The 20,635-nt window shown below is 40.7% G+C and overlaps 1 protein-coding gene across 11 annotated transcripts in view; it reads left to right on the plus strand.

Moving 5' to 3' along the window:
• The window catches only part of WRN (WRN RecQ like helicase), an 86,668-nt gene that overhangs the window by 46,966 nt on the left and 19,067 nt on the right, over positions 1-20,635 (plus strand). For all 11 annotated transcript variants that reach the window (XM_075929328.1, XM_075929322.1, XM_075929329.1 and 8 more), the window contains 11 exons: positions 1,273-1,454; positions 4,474-4,575; positions 4,933-5,025; positions 8,830-8,971; positions 14,424-14,594; positions 14,698-14,795; positions 16,246-16,321; positions 17,314-17,387; positions 19,293-19,380; positions 19,772-19,884; positions 20,416-20,530. In XM_075929328.1, coding sequence (XP_075785443.1) covers positions 1,273-1,454; positions 4,474-4,575; positions 4,933-5,025; positions 8,830-8,971; positions 14,424-14,594; positions 14,698-14,795; positions 16,246-16,321; positions 17,314-17,387; positions 19,293-19,380; positions 19,772-19,884; positions 20,416-20,530 — 1,254 coding nt within the window. The remainder of the gene's footprint in view (positions 1-1,272; positions 1,455-4,473; positions 4,576-4,932; positions 5,026-8,829; positions 8,972-14,423; positions 14,595-14,697; positions 14,796-16,245; positions 16,322-17,313; positions 17,388-19,292; positions 19,381-19,771; positions 19,885-20,415; positions 20,531-20,635) is intronic.

Genomic DNA, 20,635 nt, shown 5'->3' on the forward strand with positions numbered 1-20,635 from the left:
AGCCTGTAGTAATGTATGCTAACAGGAAAAAAAAGTGTAAAAAGGAGACAGAATAACTGCATTAGTTTAAACAAAATGGCCAAGTTGATATGATTCAAAACCTGTGTTGAAATTATGCTTGTTAAAAACAGAAGATGTGGAGCTGAAAGTTGATGGGCCCAAATTGAGATGTTGAATATTAGGCCTAATTGGTAGACAACATAATGAATACAGGGGGTATTTTACCCATTACTCCCCTTTCGAGTCCTTAAAAGAAAAAGGTTTGGTAGAGAAAGTATGACAAATCAAAAAGAAAAACAGACAGAAGCTACTGGAGCAAGCTTCACTGTCATGGCCGCCACTCCTGCTATTTCTTGGGATCCAGGGCTTTCCTTATTCTGATTTTAAGAGGTGTCCTGATGAGAATGGGCCGAACAGATAGGGAACCAGCTGACATCACCAGCTTGTGCTGCATCCCAAATACCACCTTGAATGGCAATTATTATCGTCTTCAAAGTCATCTAAGACTTTCAAGAAGGTGTGGGGGGAGTCCTTCTAAGATTAGACTTCAGCAGCTGCAACTACAGCTTCTCTTTTTTTTCCAAAATACACGGTGTGTCTAGACTGCAGGTTTTGTCGACAAAAGTGGACTTTTGTCCACAAAACTATACTTGCGTCTACACTGCCGCTGAGTTCTGTCAACATAACATTGACAGAACTCAGCAGTTTTGTCGACAGCTGTAAACCTCATTCTACGAGGAATAACACCTTTTGTCGACAAAAGGCGGTATTGTATCTCCACTGTCCTTTGTGTCTACATTGTCATGTCGACAAAGCAGCTTGCTTTGTTGACAGAACTGGATGTAGTCTAGACGCTCTTTGTCGACAGTGTCTGTTGACAAAACTTCTGTCAACAAAAGCTTGTAGTCTAGACGTACCCACAATTATTACCATCTTTGCTCCTACCTAAAAGACTATCAAACAATGAGGGGAAGAGGGCGTTTTCCTACTAAAAACTGTTTACAGCTAAACAAAAAGGCAATAAGCTGTGAAAATGAAAACCTTACTTAACACTTTACATTTCAAAGGCTTTAATTGTTTTTCTGTATCTCTAATTAAAGGTTTTTAATCGTTTATTTGCTATGGTGCCAAGTAGGGGGGTAATTGTGATTTGACACTACTAAATTTGGGGCTGATTTGAATCCCTGGCACAAAAGTCATTACACAATGTTGGCATTAATAGACATATTTTTACAGCTAAATTAAATATGTTTGTTGTGATTTTTTTCCCAGTGCATTGTGGCTACTGTAGCCTTTGGAATGGGTATCAATAAAGCAGACATCAGGAAAGTTATTCATTATGGTGCCCCTAAGGAAATGGAGTCCTACTACCAAGAAATTGGAAGGGCTGGCCGTGATGGGCTTCCTGCTGCTTGTTACATATTGTGGACTGGTGCTGATATGACTTTTAACAGGTATGGTACTGGGAGCAGCCTGGAGCATAGGAAATATTTTCATTCTGTAGCCAGAATTTATTATTATGAATGAGCAGGAGGGAGTGGGTTTAAAATGTTTGCCGGTAGCAAAGCTACCTTGTTGTTTTGGTGTGTGGTGCATACACTTAATATACTTGAAAAGGCTTGCTTTGCAATGAGCTCCTCCAGGAACGGTGTATGCATCCAGCAACCCTGCGCATCATCCCACCCAGGGTCCATGATGTGAAGGCAGGTAGTGCTCAGGATGCTAAGTAGAAGGCCTGTGGTTATTTTTGGAAAACCTTCACTGTACTTAAAAGCAATGTGGATTCAGTCTTCCCCTAAAACCGACCAGTTCAGGCTTGGACTTCTAGCCAGCAGGTTTGAATTCCAGAGGTGAGCAGCCCCACTCAGATATTGCCTGGCTCACACAAGCTTTGTGCTTTTGTGACCAATACTAGTAGCTGTGACCTGACTTCCAAGCTCAGTTGTTACCAGTGGGACTCAAGGACAGAGGTAATGTATGAAATAACTATGACCTTAGACTTGTTCTTTGAGACCATTCAGCAGTGATTTGGCTGCCAGGGTATAGAGCGTGGAGCACAGGAGTCGAGTGTGTTCATTGGTTTGTCCTACCTGGAAAGATGGCGTGGAGCTGCATTTTGCAGTATCTGATGTTTGTGTGCGAGACCCCAGATAAACTGCATTGCAGTTCTCTAAATTAGAAACAAAAGCAGATGGATGACAGTGGCAGGGACATGAGTGCAAACACTTGGTTATTTAAAGGTGAAATGGAAGATGTTTCTAGCTGCTTTTACTGCCTGGGGTCCAGGAGCAGAGGGATTTGGTTCCCTGAACTGTGAACCTCTGTGTTGGTCTGGCAGAGGCCTACAGAGGAGATAATGGTTGTAATCTTTGACTTGTTTAAGAAATATCAAAAGTGCCAACTCCTTTTTACTTCCTCGGAGTCTAAACCAGCCAGCTTTCTTCCTGGTCCCTCTCCGTGCCAGACACTGAGAGAGCTGTTCCTTCCAGGGTGGCAGCGGAGGAAATTTAGAACTGTGCATTTTGGGCATAGCGATGCTATTATAGGCCCACTATGCCTCACAACTTCCTCTCACTGCTTCACAAATATCCGGTTAATGAGAAGAGTGGCAAGGCTGAACGTCATGGGACTCAACAGTTGAGAGCTCTCTGGGAGGAACAACCGTTGCTCAGTGCTTCTCTAAGAGGAAGGCCTGGAGCCTCTTAGTTCTCTCTGCATTTGTCGGGCCCTCCTGTGCTTATTAATGTCAGAGGTTGCTGGAACAGAATTGGCCTGACTGTGTGATCTCCCCACCTTTTGCTGAGAAGTCTGACCAGTGAGGCTAATAGTGTTTGCCATCTCCTGGTCTCAAACATGCCTCTCAGGGATCCAAAAATTGAAGGCTATCAGAAGCTCCTGGAGCTGGGCCTAATGCCCCTCACTTGGTTATCTTCCCCAGAAATAGAAGGGTATAAACTGGACAGATATTGGCATGGTCATCCTTTATTGTCAGCCTTTTTTGTTCTGAACAAGCACTGGGCGACATACAGTTCATGAGCCGCTATCAGCTTGTCCTATTTTAGGGACGCCTCTGAAGATCCCAGTCATGAGATCCCTGCTTATCCATAGCTTCTATCCAGCCACAAGAGGCAAAGATACATCTTGTTGGGGACTGAGTAGAGTTCCCAGGGTGATAGTAACTTCTCAGTGTGAAAGTGAATGAAGCTCACCAGAAAACAAAACCATTTCTCCTCCCGCTTTGACAGGCCTCCATTGGTTCCAGGGTATCCTTGGAATCTGTTCAGCTTTTCTGTGATGAATAACAGGCTCCCTGCAGTGGAGACCTTCTCCTTAATAGGTCCTTTTGTCCTTCACTATGGTCAGTGTAGGATGACAGCAACTTCCTAAAATGTAGTCATTTAAATTGTAAGCCACCGAGCTGCCAATGGCACTGAAATCTCCACACTTCTCGGTTCATCTGTTGTATGTTATCATTGGCTTATGTGGGCGGTGCAAAAATGGGGGGCACTGTTGTTTGAAGGCAGCATCCCACCATCTAGATGCAGAATGGTGATGTCCTTGAGAGTTTTGGTATCCAGCTGGATCCATACAACTCTGGGTATGCCTGCATACACTATTTCTTTTGGCAGTGTGTAGCATATGTACCCAGGTAGCCCCCTTGCCTGGGTATTAAGAGAAAGGTAGGTGGTGAGGCACATCTTAGGTGAGTAACGGGTCCCCTGAAGGTTGTGGGCATGTACCCAAGTATGTGCTCTACACAATGCTCTACTCATCCAGGCCACATCTCCACATCTGCACTGCCTGTAGCAGGAAAAGACTCTGGGAGCAGGGACTAGCTCTGCCAGCTTCCTGCTTCTGGAGGCCTCTCCCTTCCTTTCTGCAGGGAAAGATTCTGCCAGTGAAGAAAGGCTCTGGCAGGGAGGAAGTAGCAGGGGAAAGGTACACACATAGCTATAGACCTGCGTGTTGGCACACTTGCTTTTCACTGAAGCCTGCAACTGCACATTCTCTACATACTTCAGGAAGCAGTGTGTAATGTACACGTAGTCTCAGACAGTACACCATACTTGCATCCTCTTCGTCTAATTGCCACTGATGATAACAAAGAAGCCCACAGAAAGGAAGATGAAAGAAAGGTCTCTCCATCCCAATACCACTTTGCAGCATTTCGAAGGGTTAGTGTTTTTGTGCTGAAGGGAAAGACATTTTGTGGAACAGTGTCCAGCTACAGATTGAGAACCACTGCTGTGTATGGAAGAGGTGGAATGCAGTAGGTGGTGAGGGTATGCTGTCACTATAAATTCAAAGAGAAACTTGTGGACAGCTTTAAAACAAGTGGTGGGTTTTTTTCTTTTAATTTTTCTAGATTTTCAAATTATTTTTCTTCAGATAATTGAGTGGCATGTATTCTGTTTTCTTAGAGGGGAAGGTAGTGATCAGTGTTTGTTTATTTCTTTTTCGTTTTAATGGCAGACATCTTCTAAGTGAGATACGCAATGAAAAATTCCAACAATATAAGTTAAAGATGATGGCGAAGATAGAGAAGTACCTTAACTCAAATAGCTGCAGAAGAAGGTGAGTATTGTATTTTACTGCACGTTTTCTGTAAGTCCACAGTGCGCAATTGATGTTGGCCGTTGCCATTCAGTCACAGCTGAAGTTGTAGTCAAGTAACTGAAACTCTTTGCAAAAATACAACTCTATTTTTAAAAAATGATATTTACCAGCTTCTAAATAACTAAATACCAGCATTAGGAACTACTGAATTACATTTTAAAAACAAACGCCTTTGTCTCTGGTGAAATCAAGTGCAAATAATTGGTTCCCAGGTGAATCAATTAATGATGATGATTTCAACTCATTGTTTTCTGCAATGAATTTAACATGTAAATTCTTGTTCTTTTATTTAATTCTCAATGTTCCCTTGGGTAGAATCATCTTGTCTCATTTTGAAGATAAACAACTCCGGAAGGCTTCCTCTGGCATCATGGGAACAGAAAAATGCTGTGATAATTGCCGGTCCAGGTAAATGTTCCTCCCTAAAGACTACAGTGTTTAGAATATCTACCTTCCTATAACATACAAGACAAGTGAAAATAAGCACTTAAGTAATTTCTACTAACACAATAGTCTGGGTTTCTTTTTTGTGCACTTAGTTTCTGAGTATTCTGATCAATACGAAACGTCTCCTGACATTTGCTTTTATGTTTGAACAGCGGTATCTGTCATTATGGGCTTACTATATCAATAGTGGGGTATGACAGGTGGAATTGCATACACACGACACCAAACCTCAGATTTTAGTAAAGCTGGAATAAAAGATGACTGCTGGTTTTAAAATGTTTTTTTTTTAAAGTGACTTCTTAAGGCTGTAAAATAAATGTTACATTACACACATTTTTTTAAACTTTCGATATCTGCCTATTCCAAAGAAAGTTTTAAACCTGGATGTGGCAGCGTATTTTTTCGTATAGCTTGACTGTCATAAATTCCAAGGCCACAAGTGACCATTCTGGTCATTTAGTCCAATCTTCTGTATAACACAGACCATACAACTTTTGCAAAATGACTCCAGAACAGGCCTTGTAGGAAACAATCTCAGTCTTGATTTAAAATTATCAGTGATGGAAGATCTATCACAACACTTGGTATGTTGTTTCAGTGGTTACTTACTGGCAAAAGTGTATGCCTGATTTCCAGTCTGAATTTGTCTAACTTCAGTTTTTAGTCATTGGATCATGTTATACCAGGAATTTTCAAACTGGGGGTCATGACCCCTCAGGTAGTTAGTTGCGAGACAGCCCCGAGCCCCAAATAAATTAAATTAAGCCCCCCCCCTTTTTAATTTATAAAGGAAGCCACACTCACAGACTTGCTGTCTGAAAGGTGTCACCAATACAAAACCATTGAAAACAATTATGTAGTACGTTTCTCTGCTAGATTGAAGAGCCTAGTATTAAATATCGGTTCCCCGTGTAGATACTTAAAGACTGTGATCAAGTCACCCCTTAGCCTTCTCTTTGTTAAGCTACCAGATTGAACTGTTTGAGTCTGTCTGTATAAGGCATGTTTCTATCTTTTAATCATTCTCCTGGCTCTTCTCAGAACCCTCGCCATCCTTCTAGAATTATGGGCACCAGAATTAGATACATTATTCTATCAAGGGTCGCACCAGTGCAAAATAAAGCAGTAAAATAACTTCTCTTTTCCTACCTGATATTCACCTGTTTATGCATCCCAGGGTGACATTAGGTTTTTTGGCCGTAGTATCGCACTGGGAGCTCATTTTCAGCTGATTATCCACCACAATCTCCAGATTGTTTTCAAAGTCACTACTTCTCAGGCTAGAGGCCTCCATTCTGCAAGCTTGGCCTACCTTCTTCTCCTAGGTGCATACACTGATGTTTAGCATTATTAAAACTCATGTTTGTTGGTGCCAGATTCCAAAGCAATCCAAGTTGCTCTGTATCAAACTTGTCTTCATTATTTATCTCTCCCCCAACTTTTGTGTCCTCTGCAAATTTTATCACTGACAATTTCATGTTTTATTCCAGGTCACTGATAGAAAAGTTAAATTAGCATAGGGGCAAGAACTGATCCATCTTGGACCCCACTGGAAACACAACTGCCCAATGGCTATTCCCTGTTTATTTATGTTTTGAAACCTATCAGTTATCTAGTTTTTAATCCATTGAATGTGGCATGATAATTTTATATCTTTTTAATTTTCAGTCAAAATGTCATGCAGGGCCAGGTCAAACGCCTTCCAGAAGTCTAAGTATTTTACATCAACACTGTTAGTTTTATCAACCAAACTTCTTATCTCATCAATAAAAGATACCAGATTAATTTGTCATGGCCTATTTTGCATAAATTCATGTAATTAACACAAATTGACATTATCTTCCTTTAACTCTTTATTAATCAAATCCTTTATCAGTCACTCCATTATCTTTCCTGGGACTGTGGTCAGACCAACCAGCCTATAATTACCCAGATCATCCCATTTACCATTTTAAAAAAATTGGCACAACATTAGGTTTCTTTCAGTCTTCTGGAGCTTCCTCAGTGCACTGAGAGATACTGAAAATCAATATTAATGGTCCAGCAAGCTCCTCAGTCAGCTTCTTAGCTCTTTTAAAACTCTTGCATACGAATTATTTGGACTTCATGATTCAAAATGTCTGATTCCTCCTGAGATATTAGTGGAATGAAAAGAGTAGTGTCATTACCATATGATGAAACTAATAGTCAGTTTTTTCCCCAAATCTTTTGTATTATTGATCATTCTTCCTTTCCATCTAATAAAGGACTAATACCATTCTCAGGATTCTTTTTGTTCCGAATATATTTTTAAAACTCTATCTAATTGTCCTTAACTCCGCTGATCATACATTTCTCCTTGTGTCCCTTTTACTTCCCTTATCAATCTACAATTTCTGTCTTCTGATTTAAATTAATTACTATCAACTTCCCTTTTATCCATTTGCCACACACACACACACACACACACACACACACACACACACACACATTCTCTCTCTCTCCTTACATATGTGCAAGCTCTATAAAGCAGGTTGGTTTTTTAACCAGCACAGTCTTCTTTCTTGACAGTGGCTAGTATGGTGTCGTTAAGTCTGCTCTTTGGGATTTACTCTCCTGATGCTACAATATATGTTCCATTAATGCTCGTATTAGTTACATGAGATGAGAGCACTGAGTGTTTGAGTAACATCAATAAAAGTAGAAATGTCTTACATTCTTAAACTTGTAGTAGACTGTGTATGTCTGTGTTCCCTGGCAGTGTAAGAACTCTGGTATAAGTAGTCTAGTCTTCACTATGTCGCCTTCCCATCAATCTAAGCTACGCAACTTCAGCTATGCAAATAACTTAGCAGAAGTCGGCATACTTACTATAGTGTCTTCTATGTGATACGGTCGGGCGGTGCTGCTCTCTCAGTGACTCCAGCTACTCTTTGTGTCCTGGTGGAGTACCAGAGTCAATAGGAGAGCGCTCGGAGGTGAATTTATTGCATCTAAGCAGAAGTGATAAGTCGGCTGCCAGTGGATCGATCACTACAGCATGATCCACTGTGTAGTGAAAACAAGCCCCTAGAAGTATTACACTGTTTTGAGAAGAATGTAAACAATTCAGCTTTGCTTTCTGTCCACAAATTATGGGATAATCCCTTAGCTGCACTGTAGTTATGATTAGAGTAGATCTTTATTTTAGAGATGATTTTTCATTGTGTTCTAAATCTACATGCAAAGTCACATTGGCTTTAAAATTGCAATACCAGTAAAGGGTTGTGGATTGAATGTGTTTTAATGTTGGGGTTGTTTGGGAGAGACAGCCTTCCTCATGCCTACCAAATGACCTGCATTTAATCTTTTCTGGTACTGTTTTTTTCCATATACCTGAAGAGAACTGTGGCTATCTTCCACATGAAACTTGTATCTCAAAACTTCCCTAATCCCAGGGTAGTTAAATGCAAAAAGAACTGTAAAAGCAACTTTAAATATGTTGGGTAAAATACTAGAATACTCAAAGATATTCAAAGGGTTAAGATGGTTTACACAGTGTTAACTCTGCTACATGTCTTCTGGCACAATCTAATGGTACCAACAGTTTTTATCTCTTGGAATTTTGACTTTGTATCTTCAGCACTATATTTGTGCATTTAAAGGTGTACTTTATTGCATATTTAAAAGTTATAATTCAAATGCAATGCACATTTACATTTAAAATCTAAATACATTTTAATAATTCCCATTATTTCTGAGTGTTCAGCTCTTTCAGGTTTTTTTTTTTTTTTTTTTGCATGTTAGAACTCACTGCTGCACTATTAACAGTGACACAGAAGAGAATTTGGAGGACTTTGGTCAGCAAGCATACCAGCTGATGTCTGCTGTGAGTGCCTTAAACGAGAAGTTTGGAACTGGAGTTCCGGTTTTGTTTCTCCGAGGATCTGTAAGTATGGTTAAAATGTCATGTGTATTTTCGGGGTGGAGGGTTAGTGTTCCTGTGATAGCCCCGATTCCTACTCCCCAAACCAATGTGCACATTTTACTTTAGAGTTCCTCTCTCCCCATCCCCAGCAAAGGCCAGTTTTACAGTGTAAAGAGCCTTTTTGTAGAACACACTAACTCAGAAGCATTGATGTGTTAGCCCTGAAGTTGCTCTTTATTATTATGGTGAATTACTTGTATTTCAGTAATGCCTATAAACAGGGCTCGCCAAGCAGCGGCGAGCCCCACTCGCCAGCCGCACAGTTTCGTGCAGTTCTGCGCATGTGCAGATCACTCTGCGCCGGCTCTTCCGGGTTGTATTCTACTCGCCATGGGCCCTTACTGTGTACAATAAATAGGCCTTGGAGGAAAGGCCAATCCTTGCCTACAGCCTCCAACCACAAACAAATTCTTTCCAGTAACCACACAGCACACTTCCATCATAATCATGCAGGAACGTACCCTGGTGCCAACTCTGCCCACACATCTACACAAGCGATTTCATCACTGGACCCAACAACATCAGCCACTACATCAAGAGCTCATTTAACTGCACATCCACTAATGTGATCTATGCCATCAAATGCCAGCAATGCCCCACTGCCATGTATATAGGCCAAACTGGACAGTCTCTATGGGAAAGAATTAATGAACACAAATCAAATATCCAAAAAGGCAATACACAGAAACGTAGTGGAGAACACTATAACCTGCTCGGGCACTCATTAATGGATCTCCAAGTCACCGTGTTGTTTCAGGCCAATTCCACAAGCCAAATACACAGGGAAGGGTTGGAATTTAACTTAATTTACAAGTTTAATTCTTACAAGAATGGATTGAACAGAGACCTCGCACACTATCTTTCACATCCTAAAACTTTACCTACCAACCAACCAACCAACCAACCAATGGAGGTGCTAATTGTTCTTATCAGCCTCTTGTATCTTGAACAATCTATTCACTACTTTTTTTTCATTCTCCCCTTCCTCCCTCCTTCCCTTATTTATTCTTGGATCTGGACTTTTAAAACTCCAGTCATCTGCAGAAGTGGGTTTTGCCCACGAAAGCTCATGATACCATCTACATGTTTTGTTAGTCTTTAAGGTGCTACTAGACTATTCGTTGTTTTTAATTAATAAATTGATCATCTCTGCCCCAAAGTGTTTATAATTTTAGGCTCCTTTTTCTAAAGGTTAAAAATTCAACATTCTCAGGCCTTTCTAGCCCAAGAGCTTGGATCCATGCAAAGATCCTATATTTAGCAGTGTAATGAGTTCTCTCTTAACTGATAGACTGTCTCTTTCTGATTTGTTTAGAGTTGACTTTTGAACAAGTAGAAGTAATCACGAATACTGCAGGGGTTACCAAAACTTTTCCAGTGGTTATGAACACTTTACCTTGGATTTAATCAATTGTATTGTTAATAACAGCTGAAATATCTTTCCAAACGAAGGAGATATTCCTTTCTTCAGCAGTTATGTAACTGCCATTAACACTAAAAGGGATTGTTTTTGTATAGTGATTGAGTGGAAGAGAAGATTATGCTTGTGATGATAAGCACTTTTGTCCTGCTGACTTAATCTGGTAGCCTTGTTGAGGCAAGACATTGAATGATCCTTGCATACAAAGGCTTTTTAAACATCCTGGGAAAAAACAATCCTTGAAGAATGAAATATAAAGATAGTCACAAAACAAACATTTTGAAAAAGTTTGGTTTTTAGCTTGGAAGAAAATTACTTTTAATAGTATGGAAATCCCTACTTGATTAATTTTTTCCTTTTATTAGGAGTAAATTTTGTTAAAAACTTGACATTGATATATATTTAATAAAATATCAGGATCACAGTTTATATGCCTCTGGACTTTTTTAAGTTAAAAGGCTATAATGCAAAAATTGAAGACTACTTCAAATGGCAATGAAAATAGTAATGAAAAAAATATCTCCAGCTGTAAACCTCAGCTCAACTGCTTTGTTTCTATTTTTTCTAGAAGGTGTTTGTAAGACTTTGAAAGTTGTGAGAGGGCTAAATATCCTAGAAAATCCTAGGAAATGACCCATCCTTATAAGATATGTACATTCTTTAAAAGGTTTGTGTAATGTCCATGAAGAATTGTTTTGTCTTAGATTTTATTTAACCTAGCAGTGTCTTTTCATAACAAATAGGAACAGGTGGGCTCATAGACAGACTTCAGGTGGTCACAAGAGAGATCAGATTTCACCTATTATTTGAAAACTGAGTCAGTATACTGTACTGAACAAGTCCTCCTGGGAATCTTCAAATTAAGAAGTTGCCTTGACTGAAATTTTATACCACCCCTGTTAGAAAAATATGCAACTTTAGAACATGACCACATTAATCAACTCAAATAATGCAAGACGCTCTATGCTCCATCTTTTTGGCCACTTATGTGAATGTCTTTTAATCATAATTCTAGTATTTTATAATATCTAAGATGTTAGTCATTATTTTGGATAATTCCTTGTTGAAATACTCTTAATCCTATTTAAATGGCCATATCTAGTAAAATTCTACATGAAAAATCCATTGTATTACATATATTTATGTGTTTTAAATGTAAATGTTGTTTTCATTGAGCATTTTTTTGAAAGAATGTATATCATATTACATATCCTTAGCATATATATTTTAGCAAATAATGTATTTGATGCAGTACCTGTTAATAAAAACCCATTCTTTTGTATTTCAAAAATCAGTAGATTAAAAAGTTTTAATGAAGGCCTTATAAAAATAAAACCAGGAATATAAAAGACTTGAATAAAGATAGCCCAGCATAACAGTATGAAAAACTGGGAGAAACGCATGTTTCAGTGATCTTTAGAGTGTCACATAAATTTGGTACTCTGTGCAGTCAGTTATCCAATTCACAGTTTATTAAGTATCCGTTTATCCCAGAAATTGTTTGAGGTCCTTTTCAATCTTACGTTTCTCTGATTCTGTGTCTGTTGCTGTGGGTGATGTTTGAGTTCCACTACTCTGGCAGCACATGTGCATTTAAACAAGGCCACTCTCATCTGGTTTGTGGCTAATCTCAGATTAGGACAGGTGAGTTGGAGTGTGCTTAATTGAGCAAAATGCTCTTGGAATACAGAGTCTCCCACAGGGCCAGATAGGGAAATTAGAAATGTCTCTTGTTTGATTGTCCTGTGATTTTATGTTTGTATGAGTTTGCCTAATTTGGTTTGTTTGCTTAATGTTTATAAAAATAATATTCCCTTTTTTCCTTTCGGGCACACACAGTTGCAACCATTTTAAAAACTGAAACAACCAGTAGTCAACTCTTGGAAGAACTGCTTTATCCCCACAACAGAAACAAGCCTGTTCAGGTGTCCTCCCTGTGTGAATAGTACAAGTGCCAGCTATGCCTGTGAATTAACGACATCAGGAAAGCAGATTCCTGTCATGTCCTCCACTGACAATGTTCTGCTTCCAGTCTCTTGAAGTTGAAATCTGGGGACAGCACAAATGTCTGAAGTGTCTGAAGATGGTGCTTGGAGGGGTGGGATGGGGAGTCAGTGATGTTTCTGAAACACATACCCTAGAGGTCTTTTGTAGGTAAAAGTCAGCACCTTGCATTTTACCCAGAAGCAAATAGGTAGGTTTCAGCACAGTTTTCAGGTGGGATTTGCTGCATGTGGCAGTGATCACTAAATGAGCAGGTATGTAATGCAGCTTGCCATAACTTAAGGTAATCCAAGATGCAAGAAGGCTCACTGAAATAGTTCAGTTTGGATGTGAAAGGCATAGAGGACTGTGATACAGACATAGAGGAGGTATCGTTCTCTTTTCTTCTCTCTATTGCAGAAACCCACACGTCACTCACAGAGTCCTTGGTCTGTGATGGTCCTCTTTGTCAGTTCTGCCCTCCACACAACTAGGCCTTGACTCAGTCCCCTGGCGAGTGGAACAGTACTGTTCCCTTGTGACCTGGTGCACCGTGACCTTACCCTTGCCGCCCCCTAGGTCTGCTCTTAGCCTGCATTCATCCCAATTACACATAATAGCAGGAAGTAATAGGAGCTAACTTGGAGTAGGAGACCTTAGCCCGTACCCAGAAATGTAGACAACGCCATCATCCTACCTGTCATCACTGTAGACATTGCCAGCATCCTACCTGTCACTCAGACCTGTGACCTGGGTGTCATCTTTCATTCAGACCACTCTAGATCTTCACATCTGAGGTACGCCTAAATCTTGCCTATTGTTTCTGCATAATATGTCTCGGATAAGGCCTTTCCTGTCTGTTCACACAGCTAAACTCTCAACCAGGCTCCCATCCTCTCATATCTTGATTACCGCAGCATCTTTCTCTTTGGCCATGACAGATGTGATCTTCACCCGTTGACAATGCTGCTTCATGGATCACTTTTCTAGCCCATCACTTTGACCAAGTCAGTTCTCTCTCTGACTCCCTGCACTGGCTTGCCCTTTCTCTATCACATCAAACACAAGCTGCTTGTCTTCACTTTCAAGGCCCTATTACCCCGACCTACTATCTTGTATCCACATTAAGGATGTTGACTGCAACTTCAAGTTGGGCCATGATGTCAGCTTCCATCATCCACTTGTTAAGTTTAGAAGCACATACCTTCGTGCTTTCTCCCATGCTGCCCATCGTGCTTGGGAAGAACTATCTCATTAGCTGCCTTCAAACTTCCTTAAACCTCTCCTCTGTGGCGCTGCCAACAAATGCAATCCCCTTCCCCTCCCCCTCCCCAGGCCACAGCCAGTGGTCCTAGTGCCCCAGAGAGTGTGTGTAGGATCTCCCCTGAGCAGTTCTCGGTCCACAGGGGTGCTGAGAGAAGACTGGCCCCAGCTGAGACCCATTTTACCTTTTTTACCCATAGTGCAACAAATCACTTTTTTGGCTGCTTTTGCCTCTACCGGCTGGAGTCTCTGATTGGCTCTTTTCTGCAGCCCACACAAGGGGAAAAGCTACCTGAGTCCTTCTGCCTTTAGAATTGGGAGTCTTGGGTTCAGGAGTTGCTGGGGGAGAGGTGGCCCTGGATCCTAAAAGACATGCAAATTCTGGCCACAGTCCTTAGGAAGGCCCAGAAGTAGAATGAACAGGCCCAGAGGAAGAAACCTGGTCACTACTCGAGGTGAAAGCAGTGAGACACATGATCATGGACCGAGCTCTAACAACGGACAAAGGGAAGGATTCAGACTCAGCTGTTTCAAATTCAGCCATTTTAAGGGGTATTAAATGACTCTGCCAAACATACTCAGACTTGGAGGGGTTCTCCCATATTTCTGACATTTTCAGTTCCTAATTTTAGTAACGATGGCTTTCGTTTGTACAGGACTGCATGACTATTTCTGTGCTTTGTCAGTTATGGTTGAGTACTTTTTTAGGAACTCAGGAATCTGACCAAAATGTTTGAATGATTTCAGAATTCTCAGCGTCTCCCAGACAGATACCGAAATCATGCCCTCTTTGGCAGTGGAAAGGATTGGCCAGAGAATTGGTGGAAGGCTTTGGCCCGACAGCTCATCACCGAGGGGTTTCTTAAAGAAGTTTCTTGTCGAAGCAAATTTGCAACTGTGTGTGAGCTTACTAAGAAGGTAATCTTGTGCCTGCCCCCTAAGCTTCACTCTTCTCCAGACTTTCTTCTCCAAGGTTTCTTTTGGCAATGTAAAGTTGAGTGGATTGCTCTGTATCTCACAGGGTAGAGACTGGCTCTGTAAAGCTAGGAGTGAGCGCTGTCGGACCCTTCTGCTACAACTCAGTGAAGAACTATATCTAAGGAAACCTCATACCCAAAGGTAACTACAGCCATATATATTATGCATTTGTCACTTGTATCTCGGGAGAACAAATATGTGAATCCCACTATTGAAGACTGCCTGTGCATAGGAGGAGATTCCCACACTAAGTTTTTGTTTGTATGGTTGGTTCTTTTGGGGGATGGTCTCTTGGGCACAGTCTTGCTTGCACAAGAAGGACTATACCTCTCAGAATTAGTGGTTCCCTCCTCATTGGGACCATCCCAGTTTCCATATTACCTCTCACACAGGTCTTACTGGGGCTGTGGGATCCATATACGTGACATCCAAAGTCTATACAATCACACTCAGTCTAGACAGCCCTCATCATGCAGAGGATATCCTGAACCTCAAGAACTAATGGAGGAAGAGGAGGAACCGTATCATGTGGAACCGGCAGCTCCAATAAGATGGTCATCTTCATGACCACAGAAGGGTTGTAGTGGCTTTACTGACACCCCCTTATGGCTCCAGGCAATTTCAGAATCTTCTGAGGAGTGTCATGCACATGCTCCAGACCCTTCTAAAGGTAGTGTAGGACACCCCGCATAAACAACTAGACTGGAATTCTCCAGTCAAATGACACTGATCTACAGTAGAAATGCTGTAGCAGCACTGCTCTGCCAATAGAGCTACACTGTTGTAGCATGTCTGGTTAAGATGCTCTATGCTGACAGGAGAAGGCTCCTGTGGGCCTGATAAAATTATCTCCTTGAGAGGTGGTAGCTGTGTTGGTAGTAGAACCTCTCCCACTGACACTGGTGCCCAGGTGGGTGTAACTTACGTCGCTTGGAGGAGGAGGGTGGGTTATTCGCTGCCCTGAGAGACATAAATTATACTGACATAATGTATATGTAGACAAGCCCTTAGAACCAGCCAAGATATTTGACCACTTGTGCTCCTGCTCCACATACAACAGAAAAGTGGTACTTTGTGTCATCTAAGGAGGCACCCTTAGCTTTCATGTTCCTTAGTCCACCTGCTGATGAAGGTTGCTTTTCTGGTTGCCATCTCCTCAGCTAGAAGAGTAGATGCATTTGTGGCCCTTAGGGCTGACCCAGCCCTTACACATTCTTCCATGGGGATGGAAGACCACACTCAAAATTTATCCCTATCTATTCCACTAACCTTCCACATCCCTTCTACTGTGGAGCCTTCTGCTAGGTTTATTTGCAGTAGAAAGGTAAATAGAGAGATATTCAGCGCAGGCCACCCCTATGCCATCAATTTGAAGCATGAAGAGGAAAGGGGCCAATTGATGTAGCTAGCAAAAAATCTATGGTGGACCACACATTGTAAAGAACTCTAGTTACTGCATATGGTATGTAACCTTTCTTTGCTCTTAGAGTTCTAAACCATCCTCTCCCAAGGTTTATTTTGAAATATCAGCCTTTAAGTAAGAGTGATTATTTTTCTATATGTTATTACATTTGAATTCATTTTCTTACAGCAAGAGACAGACAACATTGGATGCAGGATCACATTCTCCAAATACGATGTTGACAAAGCTGACACCAGCAAAACAGGTCTGTATTACAGAAAAATAGTACTCATCGTACACTTCAGTATTTTTTTTAGTGATGAGCAAGTGAGGAATGCAACAAACTTACTGCAGATCAGCAAGTTTAACTACAAAGTTTTGTTCACATGTCTGAAAACTTAAGGTGCACCATAAAGCAACACAGTCTAGAATTTACAAATCATTTGTACGACAGTTGTGAGTTGTCTGGTGAACAAAATAATTGAATACACTGGAATAAACTGTGAACACATTAACGCGTGAAAGTAAAGTGTAGTATTAACACCCAAATATGCATTACGTGCCTCACAAAAGACATTGGAAAATCACAATCCCTTCTTCGGGATTTCATAATCCAAATGTTTGCAAATTACATGTAACGAGGCAATGAGAAACAGCAGTAACATTGTATATTGTGTGGTCTCAGCCATAACTCTGGGTGAAATTATTTATCTGGGATTAAATTAAATGTAAACTAAATGGAAAGAAAGCCCTACAGTTTCTAAGGAGTTTCAAAAAATGGGGTGAAATGTCAGTGCTTACATTGGTGCAAGAGCTAGAGATGGAACCCTTTATTCCAAGTTTTGTAGCTTTTCTTAGTTTTTTACAACATGAACATATTTTACCATAGTGACCTGTTTATATGAAAGCATCCATTGTTTCTGTAAATTGTTGTTTTATTACTATTTCCTCTTGTACGGTGACTAAGGTTAGAAATTGTGAATTTGTTTTCTAATGAGAATCAATATACTGTAACACACCTGCTGTTTACTTATGTATCGTGTATATTTGTAATAATATACTAGAGGGAAGCCAGGTATTAAGAGGGAAATATTTTTCTATCATGCAACAGACTGCAATGTGTTTTTTAAAATATCAATCTCTTTCTGCACTGAATATCTTTAAACAAATTGGTATAAACATGTAAATTAATATTTTACTGCTAATATTTGTGTTGTGGTTACCTGCTGTGATTTTCTGACTTTTTTTTTTTAACAGACATATTTTCATGAAATGTTTTCTTATCAAGGAGCAGGTAACATTTCTTCAAGGAGAAATGTTTCAAATAAAAGGTACAATGTACTAAATTTTTTCTACTCATCTCTTTATTACTTCTTTCCTGTGTTGCAAAAGTGGTATCTGTAAAGCAACTGTCAGAGAAGAAAGAAAGTAATTCTATTTGTGGTGTAAACATGACCTTTGTTTTCAATGTTTAAAATCATTTATATGAAGAAAAATGCTGTGCAGGAGCCAGACTTCATATATCTTTTAAGAAGCCAGGTATAACCTCTCTGCCTGAAACCTTAGTTCTAAAACTGCTGTAAGAGAGCAAATAATTTTGATAGGTAAATTAGGTACACGGTTTTAATTTTGCCTCACATGACATGCTAAAATGCCACAAAATATACATTAGATCATGCTTGGAAGTAGCTTATACATTTCACATTAATTTCAAAAAGTGACAGTAAAATGCATTTATTGCTGATTACCTGAGCTGAACCAGTAATTGAACATTTATATCATACTAGAAGATTTACCTGGCATTGTTAAGATCCTTAGCTCAATTAATTTTTGTTTTTCTTCATTGAAATCATTGCTCTGGGGTGTGACTAGGGATGAGGGTTCAGTATGCAGGCTTCCCCGGTAAGAATGGAGAGTCCCCTCCCTGTCACCCCAGCAGCTTGGAGCCAGGTGAGAAGTGTCTCACCATGGTTGCTGCAAGTCCAGTGGGCACATCTGTGGGGAGTGGGTCTAGGTTTGTCTGCCCCCTGTGCTCACCAGCCAGAGTGAGGAATACAGCCAACTGTGCACTTCCCCTTACTCCCTGATGAAGGGGAACAGCCAGCAATATTCCTGTATGAATAGGGGGAGGAGCTGAAGTTCCCCCCCTTCTCTCCCTAAAAGGTGCTAGGGTGTCAGAGGGTCAGGGTTGGAGCAGTCCCAGATAGGGAGGTACCACAGCCAGTTTCTTTCACATGCCTGGTGATTCTGTCTCTTTTTTGTTCTTCCACCTATGAGAAATTTGTCGCTGGAGTCCACGTACCTTAAACCGAATTCCTGGGACGGCCCCACTTCAGGAGATTAATGGGAGAAACTTTCACATTGACCTCCTTTACTCCTTGCGACCCCATAGAGTACTGGAGTCAACAGGGTCACCCTCAGCATTCAATTTAGTGGGTCCTTTCCAAATCCCCTAAATCGAACCTCGGAAGATCAATCTCCAGAGCATTGATCTTCATATAAGTGTAGACGAGGCCTTAACCTGGAGAAGTTAGAAGTTAAGTGAAGTCAGAGTCCACTCTTCACATCAGAGGGAGAAAGAGCTTGTTCTCTGGGAAAAGTATAGAATTAAGGTTTGTCTAAATGGAGAGATTTAGTAGAGTAGCCATACTGGTATAATTATACTGCTGGGCTGCGTCTACACTGCAGGCTTTTTGCGCAAGAACAGTTGTTCTTGCGCAAAAACTTGCCGGGTGTCTACACTGCACGCGTGTTCTTGCGCAAGTAAATTTACAGTACAGCGTAGAAAAACAGGGCTTCTTCCAGAAGAATTATTCCTCTCCCCACGAGGAATAAACCCTCTTGCTCAAGAGCTCTTTCACAAGAAAGCAGTGTAGACAGGCAACGTGAATTTTTTGCGCAAGAAACCCCTATGGCTAAAATGACCATCAGAGCTTTCTTGAGCAAGAAAGCATCCACACTGTCATGGATGCACGTGCGCAAAAGCACGTCTCTTGAGCAAAAGCATATGGCAGTGTGGACGCGCTCTTGTTTTATACCAGGATAACTGTCACTATGGATTCTGGTGTATCTTTGGAGATGTGTTTTAATGCAAACCTGCTGAGACCACATGTCTGTCTGGCTCATCTACATTAGTGCTTTCAAAGCTTCTTATCTCAAATGAGCCTAGCTGCTGTAAAGTAAATTGATCATTTGGAACATGAATATGATATTTGATTTTTTTTTAAATTTAATAGTGACATGGAGCAGTCACCAATCAAACTTCTTCCTGTGCCACTGAAGTCCCCAGAACCTGCTGTTTCATCCAGAGAGAAGGAACTGCACGTAAGTAGATTAAATTGAAATGGTGTCTGATTGTGTAAGACATGTATTTGAATTGTTCGTGTGTACATCTAACACAGTTCTAGAGACCATTCCTTGTTCCTCCAAAAGATCACCAGAGAAACTGTTGGTAACTGGATTTCTCAGCTTTCACATCTAACATTAGAAAGGTGCCTTGAACTGAAGTCCTTGATGAGCGCTTAAGCATGTTGAGTTTATAGTGTGGATATGGTTTAGATTATGGCTGCTTATCAGGTTTGGATTTGTACTGTAGTTTGCTTTCTCTTGTAGAAGTTTTCATTCCATACTTTAACCACCTCTAAGTTCTCGACCTAAAGTGTTTTTTTAAAGTAATGTCTTACATGTGTTCATACATTGGCTTTGCTCTTTACAGACTGTTCTGTATGGCAAGCTGCTGGCAGCCAGGCAGAAGCTAGCCAGTGAGAAAGATATTCCTCCAGCTGTGTTGGCAACAAATAAAATACTGGTGGACATGGCAAAAATAAGGTAAAGTCTTCAGTTCAGAGGGGCTCTGGCGTCTTCCCCTCATACCTGTAAGCCAAGTTAGTAACAAAAAATGACGACTCTTTAAGTGCTTACTCATTGCCATTCCTCGTTAGGCGTGTGTGCTCACCACACACTGGTGACAAAAGCTTCAAAGAAGAGAAAAACACAAAGAAACAGGAATACATTGTAAAGGAAATCCCTTTCTGACCTCTGCAAGTGACTGGCTGAAGCCCAACTTTTATAGCCAGTATGTCATGATAAAACATAAAAAATACATTAGATATAGTTGCAAAATAATCTGCATGCCAGAAAACATGAAGCACTAGCAAAAAGCCACTCACTTTTTCCACAGTCCTTATTATAAGACCTTTGTCTGCGTTTTAGTCATGTTATTTCTCAGTGTCATGATGGCAGAGTCATCCCTGTCCATGTAATCTGCGTAGAACAGGGATTGCCATTCCTGTTCTGTACTACATATAACTCAGCACTACACTGTAACTCTCCATTGTTTTCTTGTTCCACCCAAAATAGGCCGACGACTGTTGAAAATGTGAAGAGAATTGATGGCGTATCTGATGCAAAATCTGCCATGTTGGTTCCTCTCCTGCATGATATCAAGGAGTTTTGCCAAGAAAATAATCTGAAGGTAAAATTTTTTCCTTAGCAGGGCCTTCAGCTTCCCTGCTGGAACCCTTGTGATTTACCAGTCCCATTTTTCAGGCTTTCTGGCATGGTCCCCATCCTTCCTCCA

This window comes from Pelodiscus sinensis, chromosome 5 (genome assembly GCF_049634645.1).
Source record: "Pelodiscus sinensis isolate JC-2024 chromosome 5, ASM4963464v1, whole genome shotgun sequence".
NCBI classification, from domain to species: Eukaryota; Metazoa; Chordata; order Testudines; family Trionychidae; genus Pelodiscus; species Pelodiscus sinensis.